Source organism: Ovis aries, chromosome 2 (assembly GCF_016772045.2).
Source record: "Ovis aries strain OAR_USU_Benz2616 breed Rambouillet chromosome 2, ARS-UI_Ramb_v3.0, whole genome shotgun sequence".
NCBI lineage: Eukaryota > Metazoa > Chordata > Mammalia > Artiodactyla > Bovidae > Ovis > Ovis aries.
Genome location: NC_056055.1, coordinates 126,772,887 through 126,800,876, shown reverse-complemented (window position 1 = coordinate 126,800,876; position 27,990 = coordinate 126,772,887). Strand labels below are relative to the sequence as shown.

The 27,990-nt window shown below is 36.5% G+C and overlaps 1 protein-coding gene across 4 annotated transcripts in view; it reads right to left on the bottom strand.

Annotated features, from left to right (window-relative positions):
• NCKAP1 (NCK associated protein 1) overlaps nucleotides 1–27,990 on the bottom strand; it is a 111,272-nt gene that overhangs the window by 28,143 nt on the left and 55,139 nt on the right. For all 4 annotated transcript variants that reach the window (XM_060409664.1, XM_060409665.1, XM_027964768.3 and 1 more), the window contains 10 exons: nucleotides 24,480–24,561; nucleotides 22,789–22,847; nucleotides 15,603–15,748; nucleotides 13,599–13,731; nucleotides 7,921–8,040; nucleotides 7,140–7,279; nucleotides 6,494–6,625; nucleotides 3,309–3,527; nucleotides 2,996–3,126; nucleotides 2,664–2,761 (listed from right to left, as the gene is read on the bottom strand). In XM_060409664.1, the coding sequence (XP_060265647.1) occupies nucleotides 2,664–2,761; nucleotides 2,996–3,126; nucleotides 3,309–3,527; nucleotides 6,494–6,625; nucleotides 7,140–7,279; nucleotides 7,921–8,040; nucleotides 13,599–13,731; nucleotides 15,603–15,748; nucleotides 22,789–22,847; nucleotides 24,480–24,561 (1,260 nt within the window). The remainder of the gene's footprint in view (nucleotides 1–2,663; nucleotides 2,762–2,995; nucleotides 3,127–3,308; nucleotides 3,528–6,493; nucleotides 6,626–7,139; nucleotides 7,280–7,920; nucleotides 8,041–13,598; nucleotides 13,732–15,602; nucleotides 15,749–22,788; nucleotides 22,848–24,479; nucleotides 24,562–27,990) is intronic.

The following is a 27,990-nucleotide window of genomic DNA, read 5'->3' as shown; positions in this document are numbered from 1 at the left end:
CGCTGAAGAAGGCTTTCTTATCTCTCCTTGCTATTCTTTGGAACTCTGCATTCAGATGCTTCTATCTTTCCTTTTCTCCTTTGCTTTTCACAGCTATTTGTAAGGCCTCCCAGACAGCCATTTCGCTTTTTTGCATTTCTTCTCCATGGGGATGGTCTTGATCCTTGTCTCCTGTATAATGTCACTAACCTATGTCCATAGTTCATCAGGCACTCTATCTATCAGATCTAGTCCCTTAAATTTAGTTTTCACTTCCACTGTATAATCATAAGGGTAGTTCAGGTGACTGCTAACATCTCTTTCATGTTTTGACACAGTACTAGAAAGCTCTGGAGTCAGGGTGACTGTATATATAGATTCAAATTTACTTAGTTATATATTAAGCATGTCAGCCTGGACAATTTACTTAATCTTTCTTGGTTTTACTTTTCTAATGTGTAAAATAGGGACAATACCAGTTCTAAGGATTTAAAGGAGTTAATAAACTACATGTAAAGAGCTTAGAAACGTCCTAGAATAAAGTAAAAAGTCAGGAAAGCTATCTGTTTTAATTTTTGAACCCAACAAACATTTACCAAGCACCTCTATCTGCTGGATATCAATTTAGCACCAAGGTTTTAAGAGAGTTTATAATTAAGTTTTTTTTCTAGTGAAAGGGACATAAGATGTGTGACATGAAAGGTCACAAATAACACAAATAAAGCTGGATAAAAAGAATATAAAGTAATGGTTGCTATTTTTAAAAGTGTGGTCAAGAAAGGATATTCTGATAACTGAAAAATATATGAATGTTACAAGAAAACAAGCTAAGACAGTATCTCAGTGAACAGTACTTTGAGACCACACAACAGCAAGTAGGCTAGCTGGGATGGAAGAGTAAAAAATGTGAGAAAAAGTGGAAGGCCAGATCCTCTTGGCACCTTACAATACTGTGAAGGACATCAGATGCCTTAAACTCTCACAGATATGTACAGGCCAATTTCTATTATCACATCATAATGCTTAACCTGCCACATTGAATGGCAGAGAAGCAATAAAAACACTAACAGTTCTAGAAGTGTCTGAAACAAACAACAGTTAGCAAAAGCTAAATAACTGGACCATAATTCTTCAATGATCTCATACTGAGAGGAACACAAGAAAGTACACTGGGATGATAAATTTGCTACCAGAGAACAGAAGGATAGAAAAGAGATCATGAATTTACAGAGGAATTAGTCTAATAAGTCCATACTGTTAGTAAAGCAAGCAAAGCACCAAAACTAGAATTGCAATGTTTGTGTATTTAAAACTATGTAAGGTATAATATCTATGCATTTAAAATCCACATTATAAAGTAACTAAAGGCTGATTTCTAACCAAGAATTGCAGATCTTTCTTTTAAAGAAGAAGTGAGAGGATAATGACATGATGAATACTAAAATATTTACTGAGTTCCTATTGTATGCCAGGGACTATGCTGAGTACCTAAGCAGCTGAAACATATCACCTAAAATGATTCTTAATCCCAAGTCAAAGCTCTTAAGTGACAGGACCAAAATCCATGATAGCCTGACTTGAAAAATTGAGTTCTTAACCACTGGGTAATACTGCCTCTCCTTTTAGTTACACTGAGTCTTGCTCTCTATTCACTCAGCAAAATATTAATCTTGCAGGAATTGACTTCATCTATTTGCTCAATTTTCAGTAAATGAGATTACCACATTTAGACTTCTCAGGTGCTACACCTGAAATGCAAGCTACTAATTAATGCTATATACCATATTCTTAAGTAATTTAAAACAGAAGGCACAAGTAACCACCAAAAAACTTTCACAAAGAAAAAGCCGTATTTTTAAAGGTGGCTTTCCTATTTTGTTTGTAAATTTAAAAATTTTGGTGGCACAAATTTAAATTCTTTCAAAAACTAGATAGCTGTTATATACAGACTCATTCAGTATAAATCACTTTAGCCCGGAGATCTTTTTACAAGGCTTCTAGAGTTACTTAAGACGTTGCTTCAGCTCTTTCACATCTTTATTAACATGATAAGCACTTTTTCAGTTTAAAAGGCACAAGATAATTTAAAAGACTGCCTAATAATAATAATAAAAACAAACAAACAGTGGGATGTGGTAGGGAAGTTCAAGAGGGAGGGGACAAAGGTATACCTATGGATGGTTCCTGTTGATGTGTGGCAGAAACCAACACAATATTATAAAGCAATTATCCTCCAATCAAAAATAAATAAGTTTTTTAAAAAAGGAGAAAAAAAACAATAAACCTAACAATGTTTATATTGGAATCTGTGGAAGGTGATACATTCAAACTACAAATTTAAACAGATGACTGGCTCGAACTTTGAACACGGTCACTGGAAGAAAGGCATCATGATACAACAGAATGAAGATGACTAAAAGTCAAGAAATCTGAGTTTTAGTCTCCTTTAGCTAGTCAATTCACCTCTCTAGGCTTTCTGCTTTATCATTTGTAAAACAGAAGCAAATGAAGATGCTACTGAAAGAACTTGCTAGCTCTATAATTTTGTATAATTTATAAATTTCATATTCAAATAATTTCATTTCATGACAACTTCATGTCAGATTAAAATAATTAACACTCTAGGCTTGTTTGTTCACATTTTTGAAATATTTTAAAGCTCAAATCAATAAAAACTGTATTACCTTAAGTTCAGCAACTTGTGATGAAATATGCCACATAAGGCTTTCACTTAGGAACTTCATACCATATGGGCCAAGCAGCTCTGATAATGACCTCATTTCTGAAAGGAAATGGAATTAATTTTATACTTTGACAAAAAAAATTTTAAGAAGCAAATTACTAATTGAAAACTCTAAGAAAAGTTTCTAGAATAAGAAAGAACATAAAGGCCTAGGTAAGTCTAAAATTAATGTTTGATTATCCATACAATTGAATGAAAATAGTCATAATGGAATCAAAACCCAAAAGAATCAAGGTTTCTTCATTCTCTAAAATATGCCAGAGTATTATTCACCTGATATGTCAGAATATTCCTCTGCATTAAATGTTAATTCATTTTCCGTAGGTAAGTTCACAAAAGCTTTCATTGCAGGGAAATAAGCTATATGACCATTGCTGACTTGTCTTAACAAAGTTTCCAAATACCTAAGGAGAAGAGTAAATTTGCAACTGGAGAATTTAATTAAAAATTTATTAAGGTATACATTCCTGCATATAATTTTAAAGTTGACCAATAACATAAACAAGCATTAATCCATTTAAAAACTTTAAGTCGTTCATTACAAAGAAACTTTTTATCATTCCAAATTTCTAAATATGTTTCTTACCAATTTGTGTACAGACTCGTAATGGTTGGTTCTCCATGACTGTCTAAATGTTGTGTTTGTTGAAGAAGAACATTATTAAATACTCTTGTAATATCAATTTGCACATAGTTTTCTATTGACTGGAGTACAGTCATGTATGCTCTTACACTTGTTAGAAGCTCTGATGGTTTTGCAATTTCCTGTGTGGCTTGATTATACATAGTCATTCCAACAATTGACCTGGAGCGAGGATGGTAGAAAAAATTAAAAAGCTCTGATTTTTGTATTTCGGTAAATAGGCCATTCAATCTACAATTCATGAAATTACTACTACTATCATTATCTTCCAAAGCAACAACTTTAAAAAAGAATATACTTAGTAGATATATAGGAATGAAATGGGGGTGCAAGTGATTAAAAAAATACTAAGGGCATAAGCAATAAAAATGATTTAAGAATAAAGAGGGTTTTAAAAATTCCTTTAACATGATATATTGTCTCCAAGTAAATGGACTATTCAAGTCTACAGCTTGAACTGCTTTAGCACTGTTTTTAGTTTTTAGGCCTTATATATATTACCTACAGTCTTCATATTTAATAACCCTGCTATGCAGTTATCACCATCATTTCATAGAGGAAAGAACAAACCTGAGGTGCAGAACTCAAGTAAACTGATCAAGGTCACTTTGGAAGTGCATGTATGTGTGTGTGCCAAGTCGCTTCAGTTGTGTTTGCCTCTTTGCGACCCTATGGACAGTAGCCTGCCAGGCTCCTCTGTCCATGGGACTCTCCAGGCAAGAATACTGGAGTGGGTAGCCATTCCCTTCTTCAAGGAATCTTCCTGACCCAGGGATCAAACCCACATCTCCTGTGCCTCCTACATTGCAGGCAGATTCTTTACCTGCTAAGCCACCAGGGAAAACCTAAAATTCCCTAATCATTAGATTTATAAAGATCTTAGACTTGTATCTGTGAGGATAAATTCATAAAGACAACAGACAAATTCCATCACTAGTAATAGTCCCAGAAGAACAACTCAAGATGAAAACTGCTGTCCTTGTACACAGCCAGTAAGTCTTTACGACTGTGTGCAAGTGATCAGCAAAATTCAATCAACTAATATTCACAAGCTATTTGTTCTGGCATAAAAATATTTCCCAGGTAAACAAGTATACAGCCTTGCCTTGAACCTGATCACTAAGTAGATGTTCGATAAAAAGAACATCTGCTTCTCTGTGGATTAATGGACCAGACTGTTTACAGAAAGCTGTAAATAGAGAGCTGTAAACAGAAAGCTGTTTACAGAGAGCTGTAAACTGAACCCTACCTTCCACACAACACTGTACCAATCCACCGAGCTGACAGTGATAAGTATCAGAAGGTGTCAATGTCCTATAGTCTAAACACTGAAGCAGTTTTGGTTTCACTGTCAGGATACCTTCCTTAGTAAAGAATAGCAACACCTGACTTTGCTCAATACCAGACTCTTTGCAACTGATGACTTGACACTCAATTTACTGCCTATTTACCTATTCTATTTTCTTCTATAGTTGTTGTAGCTCTAAATTTTATACAGTTTTATTATTACTCATATTTCTTAACACAATATTACACATAAGGCACAAATATTTGTTAGTGACCATAACCCTTAGCCAAACCTTTTAAAAATCCTTTGGCAAAATTTCTTTCATAAGGCCTTTAAGAAAAATGTATTGAATCAATCAATATTTTCTTTAATAAATAAATGTGTAACTTTAGAAAAAGGCTGAAGCAACATTTACAAAATTTCTGACTTGTTACATAAAATATCAAGAAACATAACTTATAAAACTAATTAGAATTGAGTGCCTCACGGGTCTAGAATTCTATTGGCATAACAGCATATTTTGGAGTTCACGAGACTTTCGTGTTCATCTAACCCTGAGGTTTTCACACATTCGACTGTGACCTGCTATAAGGTATGTATCTAATATCACCAACTCAGTACACACAAACATATACCTAACTAAAAAGCTCCATGAAACAATATTTCTACTTAGTACATGCAATGCACTGAGTTTCCCCCCTATTTCTTCTTCCTTCTTTCCTTTCCTCCCTCTTTTTTCTTTAAATGTTCACTACAACTTTCTAAACTGATTCCATGATCCTACTGGGCTGCCACCTGCCAGCTGAAGTACACCAATTTGCTCCAATCTTCTCCTTTTTCTTAGACAGCATATTAAAAAGCAGAGACATTACTTTGCCAACAAAGGTCCGTACAGTCAAAGATATGGTTTTTCCAGTAGCTGTGTATGGATATGAGCGTTGGACCATAAAGAAGGCTGAAAGTGAAAATTGCTCAGTCATGTCCAACTCTTTACAACCCCATAGACTATACAGTCCATGGAATTCTCCAGGCCAGAATACTGGAGTGAGTAGCAGTTCCCTTCTCCAGGGGATCTTCCCAACCCAGGGATTGAACCCAGGCCTCCTGCACTGCAGGCGGATTCTTTACCAGCTGAGCCACAAGGGAAGCAAAGAAGGCTGAGCGCCAAAGAATTGATGTTTTTGAACTGCAGTGCTGGAGAAGACTCTTGAGAGTCCTTGGACTGCAAGGAGATCAAACCAGTCAATCCTAAAGGAAATCAACCCTGAATATTCACTGGAAGGACTGATGCTAGAACTGAAGCTCAAGAAGCTCTAATACTTTGGCCACCTAATGTGAAGAGCTGACTCATTAGAAAAGACCTTGATGCTGGGAAAGACTGGAGGCAGGAGGAGAAGGGGACGACAGAGGATGAGATGGTTGGATGACATCACTGTCTCGATGGATGGGAATCTGAGCAAGCTCAGAGAGTTAGTGATGGACAGGGAAGCCTGGTGTGCTACACTCCATGGAGTTGCAAAGAGTTGTACACGACTGAGCGACTGAACTGAACTTAACTGTCCTTTTTCTTATAAGGAAATTAAGGCTCACCGAGATTAACTAGCCTCTCCAGTGTTACAATGAGTTAAATGTGGGATAAGACTGGGTAATTTAAGTAATTCCCAGTTCACTATTCTTCGTACTTCCCAGTTATTTTTTTATACTACAATTTTACTAATTTATATACCATTTCTACTAATGCTTTCCCTCATAAAAGTAAAGACTGCACAGATATGAAGAATAAATAAAACAAACTCATTAACTTAATCAACAAACAAAAACAGTTTATATTCTTTCTTACTTAGTAAAGCGGATTTCCAGATGAGAAGTCAAATATTCTCGTGGGGTAAAGGTATGTTCCCAAACCACCATGTTTGGTACATAATTTATAGAGAAACACAACTCGGAAAGTGCAGTGTGCAACTTATCAAGGCTGAAGAATATTAATAAACAGTAAAGAAAAAAATTAACATTTCATAATAGCAATATGAAATTAATTTCATAAGTATATCAGAATAGTAATGGCAAAATTCAACTTTTCTTCTCTCTTAAACTGACATGTTCAATATATAATATATAACAAGATGCCAAAATAGTGTCAGACATCTAATTTCAAATAAACTGAAAATTACAGGTTGCTTATAGTATACCCCTCCAAATTTTTGGACAGATTCTTGGCCTTCAATATTCAACATGTTAAAAAAATGACATCTATTACATGTATTTTCTTCAAAAATCCAAAATAAGTACTTTTGGATTAGATAAGCACTAACTGGCTAATTAAGTTCACAAATGTCAAAAAACATTAACAACAGGGAAATGAAGAATTTACAATTACTAGCATTTCCTCAGTACTAATGCCATACAAAAAAAAGAAACTAACAAAAAAAACAAAACAAAACTCCTCTACCTGTAACAAAAAGATACAGTAATATTGGATGGCTTACTTGGTCACGACCAGCCTGTTTTTCCTCATGCTTTCAACTCCTGGTTTTTCCCTTTCAGGTTCCCCTTTCTTACCAGTCTGTTTTTTTGACTTCTTATTCACTGCTTGACTGATGGTTTTGGCACAATGCTTGGGCAACAACTAAATTTAAAAATAAATGAAATCATATACACCAATTACTCTGAAACATTAACTACTGAAAGAAACTGTAGCTAAACCCAGACTATGCGGCAAATACACTAGCACCAAGAACAGACGTAAGAAGTGAGACGCAGCATTCATCCAGCCAGCTTGGAGAGCCCACTCAGCTTGGAAAACACAGAAACAGGTGAATCTTGTGTGAAGAGACATTTCACAGAGGTAGTTATATCAAAGCTACACTTCAAGGACAAATTAGAAAATACCAGGCAAGCGAGGAATAAGAACACTTTGCTGAAAGGAAAATGGCCTATGAAGACCAAAACCATAATAGAACACAATGTGCTCTGAACCTAATTAGAATGACTCAGTAGTGGAGCATAAAATGCTGGGAGAGATGTTTGAGCTACCTCGGGAAGGGACTGGAATGCCAAGCTAGAGGCTGGATTTTAAACCATAACCCGAAAGACGGTGGCAATGTCTTAAAAACCTAACAATGGAGCTTCATAATAAGAGGTAATGAGATTCACTGAGAGTTTGAGGATAAGATTAAAAACAGAAAAAAAAAAAAAAACTAGCTAAGAGATGATTTTCTTGCCTTCAACACAATTTTCCCATCTGTAAGGAAACATTTAAATTATTACCTGGTCACTAAGAGTACACTGTTCTGTGCAAATATCAGTGATGAGATTTCGAGCTTGTTTGGCCATTTCATCAAGGAACATATTACATAAGGAAAGACTGCGATCTCCAATATGATGTCTCTGTCAAAGAAAAATAGTAACAGAAACAGTAAAAATTATAACAAAGTAATCTGAATTAACAAATCTAGACAAACCTAGAAAGCATATTAAAAAGCAGAGACATTACTTTGCTGACAAAGATCCATCTAGTCAAAGCTATGGTTTTTCCAGCAGTCACATATGTATGTGAGAGTTGGACCATAAAAAAAGCTGAGTGCCAAAGAACTGATGCTATTGACCAGTGGTGTTGGAGTAGACTCTTGAGAGTCCAATCAATCCTAAAGGAAATCAGTCCTGAACATTCATTGGAAGGACTGATGCTGAAGCTGAAGCTTCAATCCTTTGGCCACCTGATGTGCAGAACTGACTCATTGGAAAAGATCCTGATGCTGGGTAAGACTAAAGGCAGGAGGAGAAGGGGACAACAGGATGAGATGGCTGGATGGCATCATGGACTCAATGGACATGAGTTTGAGCAAGCTCCGGGAGCTGGTGATGAATAGGGAAGCCTGGCGTGCTGCAATCCATGGGGTCACAAAGAGTCGGACACAACTGAGCGACTAAACTAACTAACTTGAATTAAAAGAGTTTTTAAATAAACGTAGAAAATAAGGTTCAAGTGTATCCTACGTAAGGAGTGGAGATGGGAGATGTTATAGATCTCTTTTGTCTCTTATAAAAACTAACCTACCATATCGTATTTGCACACAATTGACACAAAGTACTTGGTGATTATACAAGTATGACTGGAAGCAATCTGAAAGGACCATTATTTTCCTTACAATGAAAAAATAGTCAAATTCCACAATGTCCTATATCCAGTTCTTAAATACTAAAATATCAAACATATGATATGACAGAACATGTTAACTTTTAGGAAATAAATGTTATTTTTAAAACCTTAAAAAAAAGGAAAGAACAGATTTAGAGTAATATTTGCTGATCTCACTTGATTATATACATACGTGTGTGCGTGTATATATATATATCTTAGCAAAGAATTTTGTAGTTTATAAACAGAAAACAAGTGCTCAAATATTTAAATAATATCATTAAAACTCGAGTCAGTAAAACAAATTCACAAATCATTCAATTCTCTAAAATCCAACTTCCCATCCCAGAAGAGAAAAAAAAGCTGACCATGCATGCATTTTCTGAACTCAATAGGGGAAAAAAGAGAACATCATCTCTAACTTTTGGGAGATTATATATGTTCGTGTAGATACATGTGCTGTGTGTGCTTTGTGCTCAGTCGTGTCCGACTCTCTGCAACCCCCCTGGACTGCAGCCCGCCAGGCTCCGCTGTCCATGGGGATTCTCCATGCAAGAAAACTGGAGTGGATTGCCATGCTCTCCTGCAGGGAATCTTCCCAATCCAGGGATCGAACCCAGATCTCCTACACTGCAGGTGGCTTCTTTATCTTCTGAGCCACCAGGGAAGTCCACGTAGACACATACACTCACTCAAATCCATCTATTTCTAGCTACAGATCTGTATCCTTTTAGTTTTGCCGGGTGCTGCAATAGTTTAACAGGTTTTTCTTGTTAACGGTAATTGGAACGTTTAATATATAATACTGTATAATTGTGCCCTATACAATTTGTGCTGCTGCTGCTACTGGTGCTAAGTTGCCTCAGTCGTGTCCGACTCTGTGTGACCCCATAGGTGGCAGCCCACCAGGCTCCCCCGTCCCTGGGATTCTCCAGGAAAGAACATTGGAGTGGGTTGCCATTTCCTTCCCCAATGCATGAAAGTGAAAAGTGAAAGTGAAGTCACTCAGTCGTGTCTGACTCTTAGCGACCCCATGGACTGCAGCCTACCAGGCTCCTCCATCCATGGGATTTTCCAGGCAAGAGTACTGGAGTGGAGTGCCATTGCCTTCTCTGATACAATGTGTAATACTTTACAAAGAGACAGATTTTTACTATTCTATTTTTATTTTAAAATTTTTTATTGAAGTACAGTTGATTTAAAATGTGTGTTAGTTTCTGGAGACAGATTTTTACAAGTTTCCCTTCCCTGACCTTCCATAATTATATAACAAAAACATTTAAACATTACAAACATTATTTCTTCACTGAAATAAACGTTAAGATAATATAAAAGAATATAAAAATGTTTACATATGTAAAACAACTGTTCTTTGATGTACCATATTACCTTACAACGTATTTTATTTAAAATGCCCTTTAAAACTTGAATAGGAAGCAAAACCAAAAGGGATCCACAGACCAGATATAATTAAATAATGGTTCACTTTACTTAAGGTAAAATTTCAAATTATAGACATTTAGATTTTGTTTAACCAAATTCCAACTCCTGAAAGATAATATATCCCTTACCATCCCTTCTTCCTGAAAAAAAGGACTTGAACTAGCATTGCTTTAAACTTACTAAACTAGCTTATTTAAAATACAGATCTGACTTCACTACTTCTCTTCAATGGCTAAAAAATGCTGAGACTGGAAAGCAAGACAACTAGAGTGTAACGCTGGCTCTGTGCTGCGAACAGGATAATGGCAGAAGCAGAGACCACGTAGGAGACAGTAACAATCATCCAGGCAAAGGATGATGGGGCTTGTTCAAAGGTGCAAAGAGGCAGGAGCTTGAATACTTATGTAAAAGTACAGCCAAAAAAAGAAAAGGTTTCAGGTTGGGGTAGATGTGGAAAAATCAGGGATTCTATTCTGGACATGTTACACTTCAGATGGCTAAAAATACCTAGGTTGCAGTATAGAGAAAATCTAACTTGAAGTACTGGGCTGCAGATATAGATTTAGGAGCCACTACCATAAACACGACTGAGCAACTTAACTTTCACTTTTCACTTTCATGCATTGGAGAAGGAAATGGCAACCCACTCCAGTATTCTTGCCTGGAGAACCCCAGGGACAGAGGAGCCTGGTGGGCTGCCGTCTATGGGGTCGCACAGAGTCGGACACGACTGAAGTGACTTAGCAGCAGCAGCAGCAGCAGCAGCAGAAACAAGATTTTTAAACAATGAGACTGAAAAAGATAAATGGCCTACTATACCAGATGGTACAGTTATGGCAACTCATTACTTAGGTTTCCATTAGTACTGGCTACCATTATCTAGGAATCCTGCTGACCCAGGATTTTGTGGGAATTTCAAATCTAATTCATACTATCTTTCTGCAAATTCACTCTAAGTACTCCAGCTTAAAATAAGGGCTCAGCATTAAAAAGTTATTTTACAGGCCTTTTCTATAATCTTTCTGATCTAAATGAGATGAAAGGCTAAAACTAAAACTACAAATTAAGACTGCACTGAGAACTATTAACTCTGCACACCAACTTAGTGTATCCTCACCCAAAGGTGAATTCCCTCAGTGTTCCAAGAGTGCCCCATGTATATTTTTACCACAATACAGATCATCAAATCATGGATTTGTCTAGGGTAAGGACTATGTCTTTGCATCCTTGCAATTACAAGTTTAAGAAAGCTGGCTGGAATGTAACAGGCTTTAACAAATTAGCTAAATTAAAAACAGAATAGTACCAGTCATGTCCAACTCGGTGAATTCAAGGACTGTAGCCTGCTAGGCTCCTCTGTCCACGGGATTCTCTAGGAAAGAACACTGGAGTAGGTTGCCATTCCCTCCTCCAGGGGATCTTCCCAACCCAGGGATGAAACTCATGTCTCCTGCTCGGCAGGTGAATTCTTTACCACTAAGTCACCTGAGAAGTCTATATTTATATGTGTGTGCATGCACACAAAATTGCCCAGTTTTGTCCAACTCTTTGCGACCTTATGGACTGTAACCCACCAGGCTCCTCTGTCCATGGGATTCTCCAGGCAAGAACACTGGAGTGGGTTGTCATGCCCTTCTCCAGAGGGTCTTCCCAATCCAGGGATCAAACGCTCATCTTTTACATCTCCTACACTGGCAGGTGGGTTCTTTACCACTAGCACCACATTGGAAGCCTCTGTGTGTGTGTTTGTGTGTGTGCATATACATGCGGGGCTTCCCTCATAGCACAATGGGTAAAGAATCTGCCTGCAATACAGGAGACCTGGGTCAGGAAGATCCCCTGGAGAAGGAAATGGCAACCCACTCCAGTATTCTTACCTGGAGAATCCCATGGACAGAGGAGCCTGGTAGGCTACAGTCCACGGGGCTTTAAGAGTTGGCCATGACTTAGAAAATAAACCACCACCATATATACATACATACATATACACACTTTTTTTCTCTCCCCCTTAAAGGCAAAGGACAAAAGGAAAGGAAAAAAAACACAAACAATGGGGATGGAGATTTGTTGAGGATTTTCAATGCCTGAGATGTTTCCACCTTCTCCATATGCAATGGAGAACTCTAATGCTACTTGAAGAAGGAAAGAGGCACTCTAGTGGCACTGCGGTTGTCTTTAAGGCTAAAATATTGAAGGAAGAAAAATTATTTAGGAGTAGATATGAAAACCTTTGAAAAGCTGAACTACAATAGTGCCAACAGCAATGGAAAGTAAAGGATGGGGTCAAGAAATTATATTACACAAATAAAATTAAGAGGACATGATGAGTAATTAATGTGAAGAAATGACAGTGAGGAAGAAACTGACATCTTACATCACACATTACATTACAGTACATCTTAGGTATCATGATTAGGAGAGAAAATCTTTCATTCTAAAAAATCTATAGATCTATTAAAATTGGTGGTGTCATATCCTCTCACAGGTATTAATTAATCTTAAAAGCACTCCCTAATAAATTTCCTGTAGGATTATTGAAAAACAACTTGTAGTAGAGAGTACCTAATACTTAAAGATAATGCTACTGCTCTTTGTAAGTTTCTTTTCTATAAGTTCTGTAGTTCTAAGTAAAAAGATTCAACACTAAGCTATTTTTTAAAATACTATTTAATTTTAATATATACTTACCATACTCACTAAGTGTTATTTTTCTTTTTGGATGATTATGAGAAATACTGATACTACATTTTTGATAGATACTTGGTATGTGTAAACTACAGAGTACTTTAATTACTCAGTAACTGTGTATGCCAGTATGTGAATTCTTACAAACACTGGCAAATCTCAGTTTTGCTTACGGTATCTATTATATTAACAAGTCAGTGAAATCCTTCTTTGAAATGCTTATATTTAGTCAGTAATGTCTCCATTCAATTTGCAAGTATTTTCAATGAGCATTTCAGATGAAAACTAAACATATAAAAATCACTCATTATACATAACTTTACCATGAACATTAATGCCTGACTATTTATTTTAATAAAGGTTAATTCCAAGTGGCTTTATGCCTGGGAAATCCCATGGACAGAGAAGCCTGATGGGCCAGAGTCAATGGGGTATCAAAAGAATTAGACACGACTGAGTGACTGAACAAGTGATTTTATGATGTGTCCTTAGAAACATGTACCTGTATTTATCCAATCATTTAAATAAATATTACATCATATGCCTAATCAAGCACTCTGACTCTGCACAGAAATATATTAGGTGGGCAAGCAGGTATCTTTGTGAACATTCGGTCAGCTGTGTGTCTGGAGTAGCTTATTCTGCATACTATATTAATCACAATAATACTTGAAATTACCTCTTCTGGACACAGTTCATGTGTGCAACTCATAAAATGAGTGCAAAGTAGTGGAAACGCAATTGAGTATCTTGATTGAGAGGGTAACTCCAAACACTGCTGAAACATCTTCTCAAAAGCACGACTATAAAAACTGTAAGGAAACAAACTAAAAATCAGAATCACAATTTTTATAGTTAAAATTAAGTTAGTTTAATTTGATTCAAGTAAATGAAAATTACCAACTGTAGCATTCTCACAGGAAAAGTTATTTCTCCAAAGAGTTCTCTTACATACCAATAACCATTTCAGAGTTATAAAATATTATTTATATAATATTAACACATTTAAAAATAAAAGTTAAAGAGAAAATAAACCATATCTATGGCATTTGAATATATACCACTCAACCCTTACAGCATCAAAAGTCATCAAAGCTAAGTCACTATCAATTGTAAGAAACACCATTATTTTATGTACCACTAAGAAAGAAAAATACTGTTAATTAAACAATACACCATCAACTTTAAATTACTTCCAGATTGAAGAGATGTTAAATCTAAAAGAATATGAGGTGATAAAATATAGATTTAATACATCTTGCAATAATAAAACAGAAGTAGTAAATGTTTTTATTTTGGATGTGACAAAGTAAGAATGTGGTTAAGAGCAACTATGATATAATTAATTAAATGACTGAAAATTTCCAAATTTTAAATATTATTCAAAGTGCCTTATTTCCAGGAAAGAGAAAAGGAATTTATTTTTTTCTTTTTGAAATTAATTTATTTGGCTGTACTGGTTCTTAGCTACAGCACGCAGGATCTCTGGTCTTCACTGCAGTATGTGGGATCTAGTTCCCTGGCCAGGGATAGAACCGGGTCCCCTGCATTGGGAGTATGCAGTCCTAGCCAATTGACCACCAAAGAAGTCCCCAGAAGGGGAATTTCGAATTGCTGTATCCCTCTTTTACAATATATAGCTCAAAAATACCTAAACATAAAATGTTACATTATCTTTTCAAGGTAGCCTCTGGGTCAGACAATAGGATAGGGTTCCAATCTTAAAACTCTTACAAACTTGTTACATATTAACTATATTTCCTGAGTTCCTTTAAGAGATCCCTTAAGTCTTCCCTGCCAAGTAATTTGGATTTCTTCTACAAAACTGCTAATTAAAGCCCCACTAAAAACTGCAAAAATCAGTGTAGATTGGTTTTCTCCACAAAACAAAATTAATCACAAGCTTTTCAAAATGATCTCTATTTAATACAGAGACACTACTATCACTATCCACTGAGACTATTTTAGAATTAAAGGAACCTACCAGGCTATTCTCATCAGCTTCCCTAAAGGAAAAAAGATCAAGAAGCAGAAACAGAGTGGACACTGTACAGCTTTGAAATCAGAATACTTAAGTTTGAGTCCTGACACCACTGTTTACTAATTTTATCACAATCAAGTTCACTTATTCATTGAAATACTTACTAAGTACTTACTCTGTTAAGACACTAAGGAAACAAAAACTTGACCTCCTTCAAGAACCACATAATGTTGGCAGAAAAGGAGGAGCTGCAAACTACTATGAATAACAAGAGAACTTTATAATAGAAGCAAAGGAGAGTGGAGCACAGTGGAGGGAACTGTCACCACATTATCACAATATTAGTGTCTAACTTAATACTACAGAGTGAAACCACGTGGAATTTAATTTCCAACATTTGCTCTACTTGACCCAATCCAAATTGTTTTTCCTTTAAGGACACAATTTGAAGTGACTGTTCTTCACTTCTTCAAAGAAAGTGTAAAAAACAAATTCACATCAGTAAGAGGTGCTCTTATAGACAATTAAAAACAGACTTAAAATCCCAACATAGTAAACTTCACTACTGGCAGGTTGTTCTCTATTCCCTTTATTCTTAGAATCTCTTATTAAACTGTCTTAAGCACCACACTAACGTAATCAAGAAACGTATCTTTGGATAATAAAATTTCAAATTCTAATTTAAAGAAAATTACAACATACCAAAATATGGAGAGATCTGATGTTTCCACCAACATTTCCACCAAGGAATCTACCATTTTTGTGTGAAAAATTATTGTATTCATCATCTTTCCAAGTTCTCTGTGATCTGAAAGGCTAAGTGAAGCCTTAGAGACACTCGTATATGCCTGAAAAAGGAAAGAAAGGAACAAACGTAGCTTAGGTAATGACTTCAGGTACAGACCAAGTTTACAAGAAAAAAAAAAAAAAGAAAAAATACCCACTATTGAAAAATATTTAAAGTTTATTAAGAACATCATCTTTTAAAAATTGTCTACAGTGACTCAAACTTAAAATTCCTATCAAGAATTTCTTTAAGGAAACTGAAATATTATTCCTAAAACAGAATCTAATACATAGGTCATTCAGCTTGAACTCCTAAAGTAAGTGAAGCTACATATCAAAGATATAAAACAATGAATTGTCACATGGTGTCCCTAGCAAAAGAAGTTTTCGACTTACTTCAAGAGAAAACACATATTCAAAACAGTTAAGATGAAACTTAAGTACTGCACATGTTGATTCAGGGAGGTTTTTGATTATGGTGAATCATTAAAAACTGGAGAACATAACGCACTGTACCAACTGATGAATTCTAGAGAAGCATTCTGAAGGTGGTAAAATTAGTGTTAAGTTCATAAAAAAGGTGACAGGTCTTAACCAAAACCATCAGGACAGGTTGTGAGGGAAAGAAATTCCACTAAAGGGGTACCAACTCACTGAAAGCAAAACCTGCCCTTGGGTGGTAGACATTCCACAAGCAAGGAGAACAATACGAGGGATGCCTACAGAATAAACACCATATATCACGCTGAAGAATTTAAACTTTTTGATAAATCACCGAAGAGTCTGTGTGATGGATAATTATTGCTTAGAAAGATTGTTCTATGCTGAGGTGGAAGCAGAGAGGAGTGGAGAGGGAACAGGAGGCAGAGATCTTAGGAGGCAGTGGTGGTAACAATCCAGACAGGATTATGAGATGGTCTAGGGTGGTAAAGCTCAAAAGTGTTTACTCAGAGAATGACGAGATGTGGTAGGCAACACAAAATTATGGTTGATGGCCACGGTCCTGGCTTTTGGGAGACATTCCTTCATGAATCTCACGTGTGTGTACACACCTTGCTGGATATGCCAAGAAAGCAGAGCCCAGAGCACTCACTATCTCAGCCATTTCTCCAGGCCTTACAGCTACCAAACTTGAGAAACAAAGTAACGTGTCCCTCTGGAACAAAGAGCAAATATGCTTACTGTTGATGATAAAACAGAGGGTTCCTCAAACTCAGTCCTCCTTAGCTTAAGACATGCCCAATGCATACATAGCATTCATCCGGGTCTCTCTGCACTACCCCCAAAAGACATGAAAGCAAGGGAAAAATAATGTATACATCTGGATGCTCATGGTACTTCCTGTGCAGTGAATTAAGTTTTCTGTCTCTAAGCCAGGAACCCCAGGTCTTCTGCTAGTATCCATGAAACAGTAAGAGACTAAATAATTATTGCCTTTTAAGTAAGATAAAAATCAAATCTCAGTCTCTTCAGTCGGAAAAGGTCACCACACAGATGAAGTTACCATTCACTAAGGCAGACCCATCACAAAGCAGAGCTCTATAATTTGGTGTTTGTGTCTTCTACCACAAAAAGGGAGAGAATGAAGAATGTGATGGCAATACACTAATGGCAAGATGTATTGTGGACATTCATCACGAACTAAGTCTAACGGAAGTATAATTTACCTTTCATCAGCTGTAAAGTACAAAGAGGAACCAGTAGTCGCCATGAGTTCAAATAAAGACTTCCACTGAGAATAATCTTAAAAATTCTGAATTAAAGTACCACTGTGAAAATAAGTTCAGATGAAACAAGATGGTGACAAAATGAGACAATTTAATTGAAAACTCATTGAAACGCATGACAACAGTGGAAGGAGACACACACGTTATAAAAAAAAAAAAACAACTGGTTTAAATAAAAGTCTAAAATATGAACTACCCAAGTAAATTAGAAGGCAGAAGAGAATGAGTGACTGAAGATGCTTAAGTGACTAATGGAACAAACAGCAGAATGAGATCCTAATTTAGGAAGAGAAAAAATGGCAGAGAATACATGTAGAGAAGGAGAACTCTTCTTTTAAGACTCCAAAGACCCCAGTGACGGTAACAAAGCGTACCATCACATTCTCTTAAAGGCTTATTCTTCTAGCCCTGCCCTACTCAAGAAGTGATACATACAGGGCTCCACATCTCTCTCTGGCCACATACTTAGACCTAGTAACTGTTATCCTTCCGCCAGATCACTCACCAAACGCAGATCATTCATATCTTTTGTGAAGATACTTTTCTTCCTGTAGCAATATTTTATATTCAGAAGGCTCTTTTCTTGCCCTTTCTTGTGTAAGTGATTCTCCTACTACAACTTGACCCATCTTTCAGTGTGTGGGTAACAGGCTGTTTTCTCTATAAGGCCATTATTAGTAATTCCACTTGAAAAAAACTTTCTCCTTCCTAAGAAAACTGTAATTAACTGATAATCATACTCTGTCAGTATACTGATAATCATGCTGTCATTGTAACTTAAGCTTTTAAACTGTTTAATTTTTCCTATCTTTTATGCCTTGTCTCCAAAGTCAGATGTATAAACTATCCAAATGAGGATTATACTCAACTATATAAATTGTCAGGATTTAATCTCCCGCATCCTATAGCCTAGTCTGTGATCTTGCAACCCTAACAGTTGACTTGCTCTTAGTCATCCATGCAAACATCCTAGGTTCTGGACATTGCCCTCTGCCTTGCATTTTTGTCCTTTTTTCCTAGTTAACGCTTAGTTTTATGTCCCATTACTTTCATCTGTGGTATGTTTTGACCTATTATCACTATAAAGTGAGAGTCTAATACACAACAGAAAGGAGTTGAGTGACTGTCCTAATCATGATTAAGAGTAATGTTATGGGTTGAACTGTCTCTCCCAAAAAGATATGTTGAAAGTATAATCCTTAATATTTCAGAATGTAACTTTATTTGGAAATAAGGTCTTTGTAGACATAAGTTAAAATTAGATCATTAAAATGGAGTCTAATCTAGTACGAACAGTGTCTTTATAAAAAGAATAAATTTGGACAAAGAGATAAAGAAGGAAGATGATGTGAAGAGAGTGATGTCATTAGAGTGTTCTATCTATAAGCTAAGGGAAAACAAAACATTCTCACAAGGGATATATCAATTCTATACCCCTAATGCTCACTCTAAAGCTTCATACATTGCTGTACGACAATAGACAAAGGTAAAATTCTCAAGTGAATTTTTCAAATGAGTAAGTCTAATAATTCAGGAAGTATTCAATAAGGGTTAATTTGAAAGGCATTTAAATCTGTAAAATTCTCTGAACATAAACGTTGGTTTAGGAACTCCCACAAACTGAGAGTAAGAGGCTGAAAACAGTTCAAACTTTGTGACGATGACTTTCAAATTTTTTTAATGTGTACATATCTTTTGCCACAGTAATTCTATTTTGTCATTTAATAAGCATGACTTACACACTGTTTATAAGATTTTTTTAGAACAAGAAAATGTTAATTTCTAAACTTTATTTTTAACTGGAAGAAAATAACATATAATATATACTATTACTATTTGGAGGTGGTAGTATCTCAAGTATTCTTCCCTGATCTCCCACTAATCAGCTCTGCAATTTCAGGGAAGTTACTTAAAACATTACTAATTATCAACTCACATCTGTTACCATGGCCATTATAAAAAAAGGTAATATATAAAGAGAGTTGGTGAAGATGTGGAGAAAAGGAAATCTTGTTTATTAATGGTGGGAATGGAAATGGGTGCAGCCACTATGGAAAACAATACGAAGGTTCCTCAAAAACTATAAAGAGAACTACCATATGCTCCAGCAATTCCACATCTGGCATGCATCTGAAGAAAAGGAAAACATTACTGCAAAAAGACATCTATATCCCTTTGTTCACTGCAGCATTATTTACAATAGTCACAACACGGAAACAACCCAAGTGTCCACTGATGGATGAATGGATAAAAAACTGTGGGATACACACACACATAACTAGGAATGTTAATCAGCCATGAAAAGAGAAAGGAAATCTTGCTATTTGTGACAATATAGATGGGCCGTGAAGGTACTGTGCCTAATGAAAGAAGTCAGAGAAAGGCAAATATCATATGATCTCTCACTTACATGTGGAATCTAAAATGACAAAAACAAACCAAAATGAACAAAAGAAAAAACCAAACTCACAGACATAGACAATAGATTGGTGCTTCCCAGAGGCAGGGAGTCAGGGGTAGGTGAAAAGGGTACAGCAGTCATAAGATACAAACCTCCAGTTACAAAATAAATAAAACATGCATCCTGAAGAGCATTACTATGAACAAAGCTAGTGGACCTGATGGAATTCCAGCTGAGCTATTTCAAATCCTAAAAGATGATGCTGTTAAAGTGCTATACTCAATATGCCAGCAAATTTGGAATACTCAGCAATGGCCACAGGACTGGAAAAGGTCAGTTTTCATTCCAACCCCAAAGAAAGGCAATGCCAAAGAATGTTCAAACTACTGCACAATTGTACTCATTTCACACACTAGCAAGGTCATGCTCAAAATCCTCCAAGCTAGGCTTCAACAGTACTTAAATCTATGTACAAGCTGGATTTAGAAGAGGTGGAAGAGGCAGAGATCAAAGTGCCAACATCTGCTGGATCACAGAAAAAGCAAGAGAATTCCAGGAAAACATCTACTTCTGCTTTATTGACTATGCCAAAGCCTTTAACTGTGTGGATCACAAGAAACTATGGAAAATTCTTCAAGAGATGGGAATACCAGACCACCTTACCTGCCTCCTGAGAACCTGTATGTAGGTTAAAAAGCAACAGTTAGAACCAGACATGGAACAACAGACTGGTTCCAAATTGAGAAAGGAGTACATCAAGGCTATACATTGTCACGCTGCTTATTTAACTTATATGCAGACTACATCATGCAAAATGCTAGGCTGGATGAAGCACAAGCTGGAATCAGGATTGTGGGGAGAGATATCAATAACCTCAGAAATGCAGATGACACCACCCTTAGGGCAAAAAGCGAAAATGAACTAAAGAGCATCTTCATGAACGTGAATGAGGAGAATGAAAAAGCTGGCTTAAAACTCAACATTCAATAAACTAAGGTCATGGCTTCCAGTCCCATCACTTCATGGCAAATAGATAGGGAAACAATGGAAGCAGTGCGAGACTTTATCATCTTTGGCTCTAAAATCACTGCAGATGGTGACTGAAGCCATGAAATTAAAAGATGCTTGCTCGTTGGAAGAAAAGCTAGACAGCCTATTAAAAAGAAGAGACATTACTTTGTCAGCAAAAGCCATTTAGTCAAAGCTATGGTTTTTCCAGTAGTCATGTACAGATGTGATGAGTTGGACAATAAAGAAGGCTGAGCACTGAAGAATTGATGCTTTCAATTTGTGCTGTTGGAGAGGATTCTTGAGAGTCCCTTGGACTGCAAGGAAGTTGAACCTAGTCAATGCTAAAGGAAATCAACCCTGAATATTCATTCGAAGGACTTATGCTGAAGCTTCACTACTTTGGCCACCGGATGCAAAGAGCCGACACACTGCAAAAGATCCTGATGCTGGGAAAGACTGAAGGCAGGAGGAAAGGGGACAACAGAGGATGGGATGGTCGGATGGCATCACCGATTCAATGGACATGAGTTTGAGCAAGCTTTAGGAAACGGTGAAGGACAGGGAAGCCTGGCTTGCTGCAACAGCAAAGCGTCGGACACAACTGAGCAAATGAACAACACGGGCTTCCCTGTTACAATAAAGACGATAAAGACACTACCTGCAATGCAGGAGACTGGGGGTCAATTCTTGGGTTAGGAAAATCCCTTGGAAAAGACAATGGCTATCCATTCCAATATTCTTGCCTGGAAAATCCCACAGACAGAGGAGCTTGTTGGACTGCAGTCCATGGAGTTGCAAAGAGTTGGGCACGACTGAGTGACTAACACTTTCACTGTCTTTCATGTGATATATAGGATGGTGACTATAGTTAACAACACTGTATTACATATTTGAAAGTGGAAAAGGAGAGTGAAAAAGTTGGCTTAAAGCTCAACATTCAGAAAACAAAGATCATGGCATCTGGTCCCATCACTTCATGGAAAATAGTTGGGGAAACAGTGGAAACAGTGTCAGACTTTATTGTTTGGGCTCCAAAATCACCGCAGATGGTGACTGCAGCCATGAAATTAAAAGACGCTTACTCCTTGGAGGAAAAGTTATGACCAACCTAGATAGCATATTGAAAAGCAGAGACGTTACTTTGCCGACTAAGGTCCGTGTAGTCAAGGCTACAGTTTTTCCTGTGGTTCATGTATGGATGTGAGAGTTGGACTGTGAAGAAGGCTGAGCGCCGAAGAATTGATGCTTTTGAACTGTGGTGTTGGAGAAGACTCTTGAGAGTCCCTTGGACTGCAAGGAGATCCAACCAGTCCATTCTGAACGAGATCAGCCCTGGGATTTCTTTGGAAGGAATGATGCTAAAGCTGAAACTCCAGTATTTTGGCCACCTCGTGCAAAGAGTTGACTCATTGGAAAAGACTCTGATACTGGGAGGGATTGGGGGCAGGAGGAGAAGGGGACGACAGAGGATGAGATGGCTGGATGGCATCACTGACTCGATGGACGTGAGTCTGAGTGAACTCTGGGAGTTGGTGATGATGGACAGGGAGGCCTGGCATGCTGCGATTCATGGGGTCGCAAAGAGTCGGACAAAACTGAGCGACTGAACTGAACTGAACTGACGCGAATAAATCTTTAAAATTCTCATCACAAGAAAAAATAAAATTTTTAACTACATATGGTGATGAATATTTACTAGATTTGTTGTCGATCATTTAAAAATACACATATATACTGAAATCATTGCTGCATACCTGAAACTAATATAATGTTACATGTCAATTATATCTCCATTAAAAAAAGTTTTTTCCATGAGGTAAAGACCATGTTAGTTGTAACAATACAAAAGAAGTCTTTTCAATAGGTATACAAGGAATATTTTTTCATATTAAGTTATGCTCTCATGTTAACTAAGGTATTCAATAACAAACAGAATGATGATGAAAATTAATGTTATTCTTACCTGTAATCGAAACCAATCTAATCTCATTCCTCTGAAGTCAAATACTTCCCCATCTTCAACTACAGTAACAGAAAAAAGATTACAAAGCTAATTAATATTTTAATAACCTAAATCACATTTTAAAATTTAAGGGCTAGGACACTTCCACTTCTGGACATATATAGAAAAGAATACACCCATGTTCTTGTGTACACCAATGTTTATAGCAGCATTAGTCACAACAGCCAAAAGGCAGAAGTAACCAAAAAGTCCATCAACAGTGGATAAACAAAATATAATATATACACACAATGGTATATTATTCAGCCTAAAAAAGGGACCAAATATTGTAACATGGATGTCATGTCATGGATGACATGCTGAGGGAATGCTAAGTGAAATAAGGTAGTGATAGAAAGACAAATATTGTACTTATGTGAAGTATCTAGAATGGCTGAACTCATAGAAACAGAGTAGAATAGTGGATCCAGGGGCTGGGTGGAGAGGAAAATGGGGAGTTGTTACTTTACAGCTACGCTTTCAATTTCCCGGGATGAAGAGTTCTGAATATTTATTGCACAACTGTGTCAATATACTTAACTCTACTGAACTGTACACTTAAAAATGGTAATGTGGTAAACTGTATTTTGCCACAATTTAAAAATGATTGCGAAGAGTGAAATAATTCTCATATCCTATAAAGGTGATGAGGCAGCTGTGCTAAGAGAAGTGTAAAGTACAGACTTCTCTCTAAACCCCGTGATTCTCATTTTGCTTACATGTCAACTCAAAAGCACCTGTAACAGAGCATGAGGAATCCTATGAACAGAAACTTTGGAAAGCATCCACAAAGTAACTTTATTTCAACCAAATATCATCAGGCAAGTTTATAGCAGATTCATTACATAAGTTAAGTATGTTTAACTTATCAATTTATAAGTTTATCAAGTTATTAATTTATCAAGTTATAAGTTTATCAATATTAAGACCGATAAAACTAAAATAAATTTATTACTCAGAAATTCACAAGGTTTCTGATATTTTTTATTTAAAGAATATAAAACTAAAATATCAGTCTACTGGAATGGAGGAGTATTCAGCTAATGGAAAGGCAGTCTATTATATGACCCAACTTTTGAGATTGACAGATCTAAACTTAAGTTCCTATTCAAGAACTTAGTATCTGTTAAAAAGAGTGGGCAAACCATGTTGAATAACTGAAAGGTTAACCTTAAGCCTTAAGTTTCCAAATGTGTAACTAAAAGTAATTAACAGCTTTTTAACATTGATGAAGACTGAATAAGATAATATATATAAAGTGCTTGCCCAGATTAATCATTTCATTAATGGTATTGATTACTGTCATAGGTAATGCCTGGACCATAATATAAACTTTATTATGATACAGGGTGCTCATTTTTCTTTTTTATAATTACAAAATACCTTTTTGCCTCAAAAATACGATTTTGCTTCAAAATTACCATTTTGCCTCCAGCTGAATATGAAGAAATGTCAAGCTGTATTTCTTATAAATATCACCACACATCCATCTTTGAAACCTTTGCTTCAGAGCAAACAAAGAGAAGAGATTAAATATGCTCCTAAGTAAGATAAGTAATCCTATAAAAACTAACTGCTAAGTCCTCTCCTCAATAACAGAATTTGAAAACCTAATGGCAAGAAAATACATTTCAATTTAAAAGACTTATTACCTTGTTTTACACTTAGAGAAGTCATAGTGTTAACAAAAGAGGACATGATGATTGATTCATCTTCAGGGCAAACAGAAAGATTCTGAAAAAAAAAAGAAGTGATAAAAATGATAAAAACATCTAGTTGGCAGAAAATTCACAGGTCCATCAACTAGTAGGTGGATAAACTGATATATCCATAGTTGGAATGTTTTTAAGCAATAAATAAAAATGGAATGTTTATACACACAGTAACATGGCTGAACTCAAAAACATACCAACTGAAACAAATGAAAAACAAGGATGATTTCATTCACATGAAAACAAGTTTTTTTTAAGGCAAAAGTGACCAAAGAGCAGTCAAGGGGTTGTTGAGGATCTAGAGAGGGAATCAACTACAAAGCTGCACAAGAAAACTTCTAGATGCTGGAAATGCTCTTTATCGGGACTGGTAGTGGTTACATGAATGTACACAGCTGTGCAAATTAAAACAGTGCACTAAAAACAATTGATTTTTATCATGTATAAATTTTGCCTCAACAAAATTAGCAGCAAAAAAATCCCTCTGAAAATAGCTTAAAAAGTGAATATTTAATAAACTATATCTGAGGTAGATGCTACATGATAAACTTTTTTAAAACGTATATGCTTATTAGCTCACAAAAAGCCTAATTTTCAAAACATTAAGACCTGTACAACCATGTAAATGCACACAGAGTTCTATACTGTACAATTAAAAATAGTTAAAATGATAACTTTAACGTTACATACATTTTTACCACAATTTTAAAATTAAAATTTAAAAGTTACCATTTTAACCAATATTACAATGAACTATTTTAACAAGTTATCTTAGTTCTAAATTTAAATCCTAGCAAATGGTTAAAAAAACTATGCATGTAAATACTGTACTTGCATGTGGTAAAAAGCTCAGACATTTAACACATTTAAATAGTGTTTTTTGAAGGTGTTATTACTCATGTACTCATGAACTGTGCGATAGTGATCAAGTTACATAAGGTCTTTTTTTCTTCACTATACCTACCCTCAGAGTTGTTAATATACTATGGATAAATGTCAATTATTATGTTAATATCAGTATTGCTGCTGCTACTGTTTCAGAAAAATAAGAAATTAATTTTCTCAGTTCAGTTCAGTCACTCAGTTGTGTCTGATTCTTTGCAACCCCATGATTACAGCACGCCAGGCCTTCTTGTCCATCACCAACTCCCACAGTTCACTCAAACTCATGTCCATCGAGTTGGTGATGCCATCCAGCCATCTCATCCTCTGTCGCCCCCTTCTCCTCCTGCCCCCAATCCCTCCCAGCATCAGAGTCTTTTCCAATGAGTCAACTCTTCACATGAGGTGGCCAAAGTACTGGAGTTTCAGCTTTAGCATCAGTTCTTCCAATGAAATCCCAGGGCTGATCTCCTTCAGGATGGACTGGTTGGATCTCCTTGCAGTCCAAGGGACTCTCAAGAGTCTTCTCCAACACCACAGTTCAAAAGCATCAATTCGTCTGCACTCAATTTTCTTCACAGTCCAACTCTCACATCCATACATGACCACAGGAAAAACCATAGCCTTGACTAGACGGACCTTAGTCGGCAAAGTAATGTCTCTGCTTTTGAATATGCTATCTAGGTTGATTATAACTTTCCTTCCAAGGAGTAAGCGTCTTTTAATTTCATGGCTGCAGTCACCATCTGCGGTGATTTTGGAGCCTAGAAAAATAAAGTCTGACACTGTTTCCACTGTTTCCCCATCTATTTCCCATGAAGTGATGGGACTGGATGCTATGATCTTCGTTTTCTGAATGTTGAGCTTTCAGCCAACTTTTTCACTCTCCTCTTTCACTCTCCTCAAGAGGCTTTTTAGCTCCTCTTCACTTACTGCCATAAGGGTGGTGTCATCTGCATATCTGAGGTTATTGATATTTCTCCCGGCAATCTTGATTCCAGCTTCTGCTTCTTCCAGCCCAGCATTTCTCATGATGTACTCTGCATAGAAGTTAAATAAGCAGGGTGACAATATACAGCCTTGACGTACTCCTTTTCCTATCTGCAACCAGTCTGTTGTTCCATGTCCAGTTCTAAATGTTGCTTCCTGACCTGCATATAGGTTTCTCAAGAGGCAGGTCAGGTGCTCTGGTATTCCCATGTCTTTCAGAATTTTCCACAGTTTATTGTGATCCACACAGTCAAAGGCTTTGGCATAGTCAATAAAGCAGAAATGGATGTTTTTCTGGAACTCTCTTGCTTTTTCTATGATCCAGCGGATGTTGGCAATTTGATCTCTGGTTTCTCTGCCTTTTCTAAAATTTTCTCAGTATTGCTAAAATAACATAAGACACAAAAGACACAGGGTAGCTTAAAAATTTTAATACTTTAACATAATCTGTAAAATTTATTAATAAATATCCAGTTAGTCATAGCAAACTTCAAAATGCCACAAAGCCAGGAGTCTTAATTTACTTTTTAGACTGTGATAGCACAGTAGCTTTTGGTTTATCTGGTATATAGTAACAATTTTTGAAAAAGCAAAAACTGCATTGCTGTTCACCTGAAACTACCACATGTTAACTGGCTATACTACAACATAAAATAAAAAGTTTTTAAAAAACAACTGCAGCAAAGCACTAACACTTTTCTTTGGATAAAAGCAGCTTTTCTATTCCTTCTTTTTACAGACATTGTAGAAAGGAAGCGTATGAGCTCCATCTAGTGGATAAAAGAAGAAATAAACTAGGATAGTAAACTAAGCTGTTTATAACTCAGGGTAAACAATTACATGAACAGTTTTTTTCTTGTTTGCATTTTTAGGTAGGTTTGAAAGAAAATGAGGATTTCAAAGTATGGTTATTTCTGGGGAAAACCAATAGTTTTAGATTCAGTTCAGTTCAGTTCAGTCACTCAGTTGTTCTGACGCTTTGTGACCCCATGGACTGCAGCACGCCAGGCCTCCCTGTCCATCACCAACTGCCAGAGTCTACCCAAACCCATGTCCATTGAGTCAGTGATGCCATCCAACCATCTCATCCTCTGTTGTCCCCTTCTCCGCCTGCCTTCAATCTTTCCCAGCATCAGGGTCTTTTCCAATGAGTCAGTTCTTCGCATCAGGTGGCCAAAGTATTGGAGTTTCAGCTTCAGCAACAGTCCTTCCAATGAATATTCAGGACTGATTTCCTTTAGGATAGACTGGTTGGATCTTCTTGCTGTCCAAGGGATTCTCAAGAGCCTTTTGCTCTCTGCCTCTTCATGTGGCCCCCAGTAATTTCTCATCCACACTAAGCCAGGGTGATTTTCCTAAATATTAAATCTGACTTATGACTAACCTCCTCTTTTGCAAGATCCTCTATAATGTGGTTACTGTACACCTCCACCCACCAAGATAAAGAATTATTCCCTGCATGTGTTCACTTTAAGCTTTATACACCCTTAAGCATAATGCCCATCACACTGGAATACAACTAAATGTTTTCTTTGCTCTAGATAATGATACCCTTGACAAAATATGACCATGACTTATT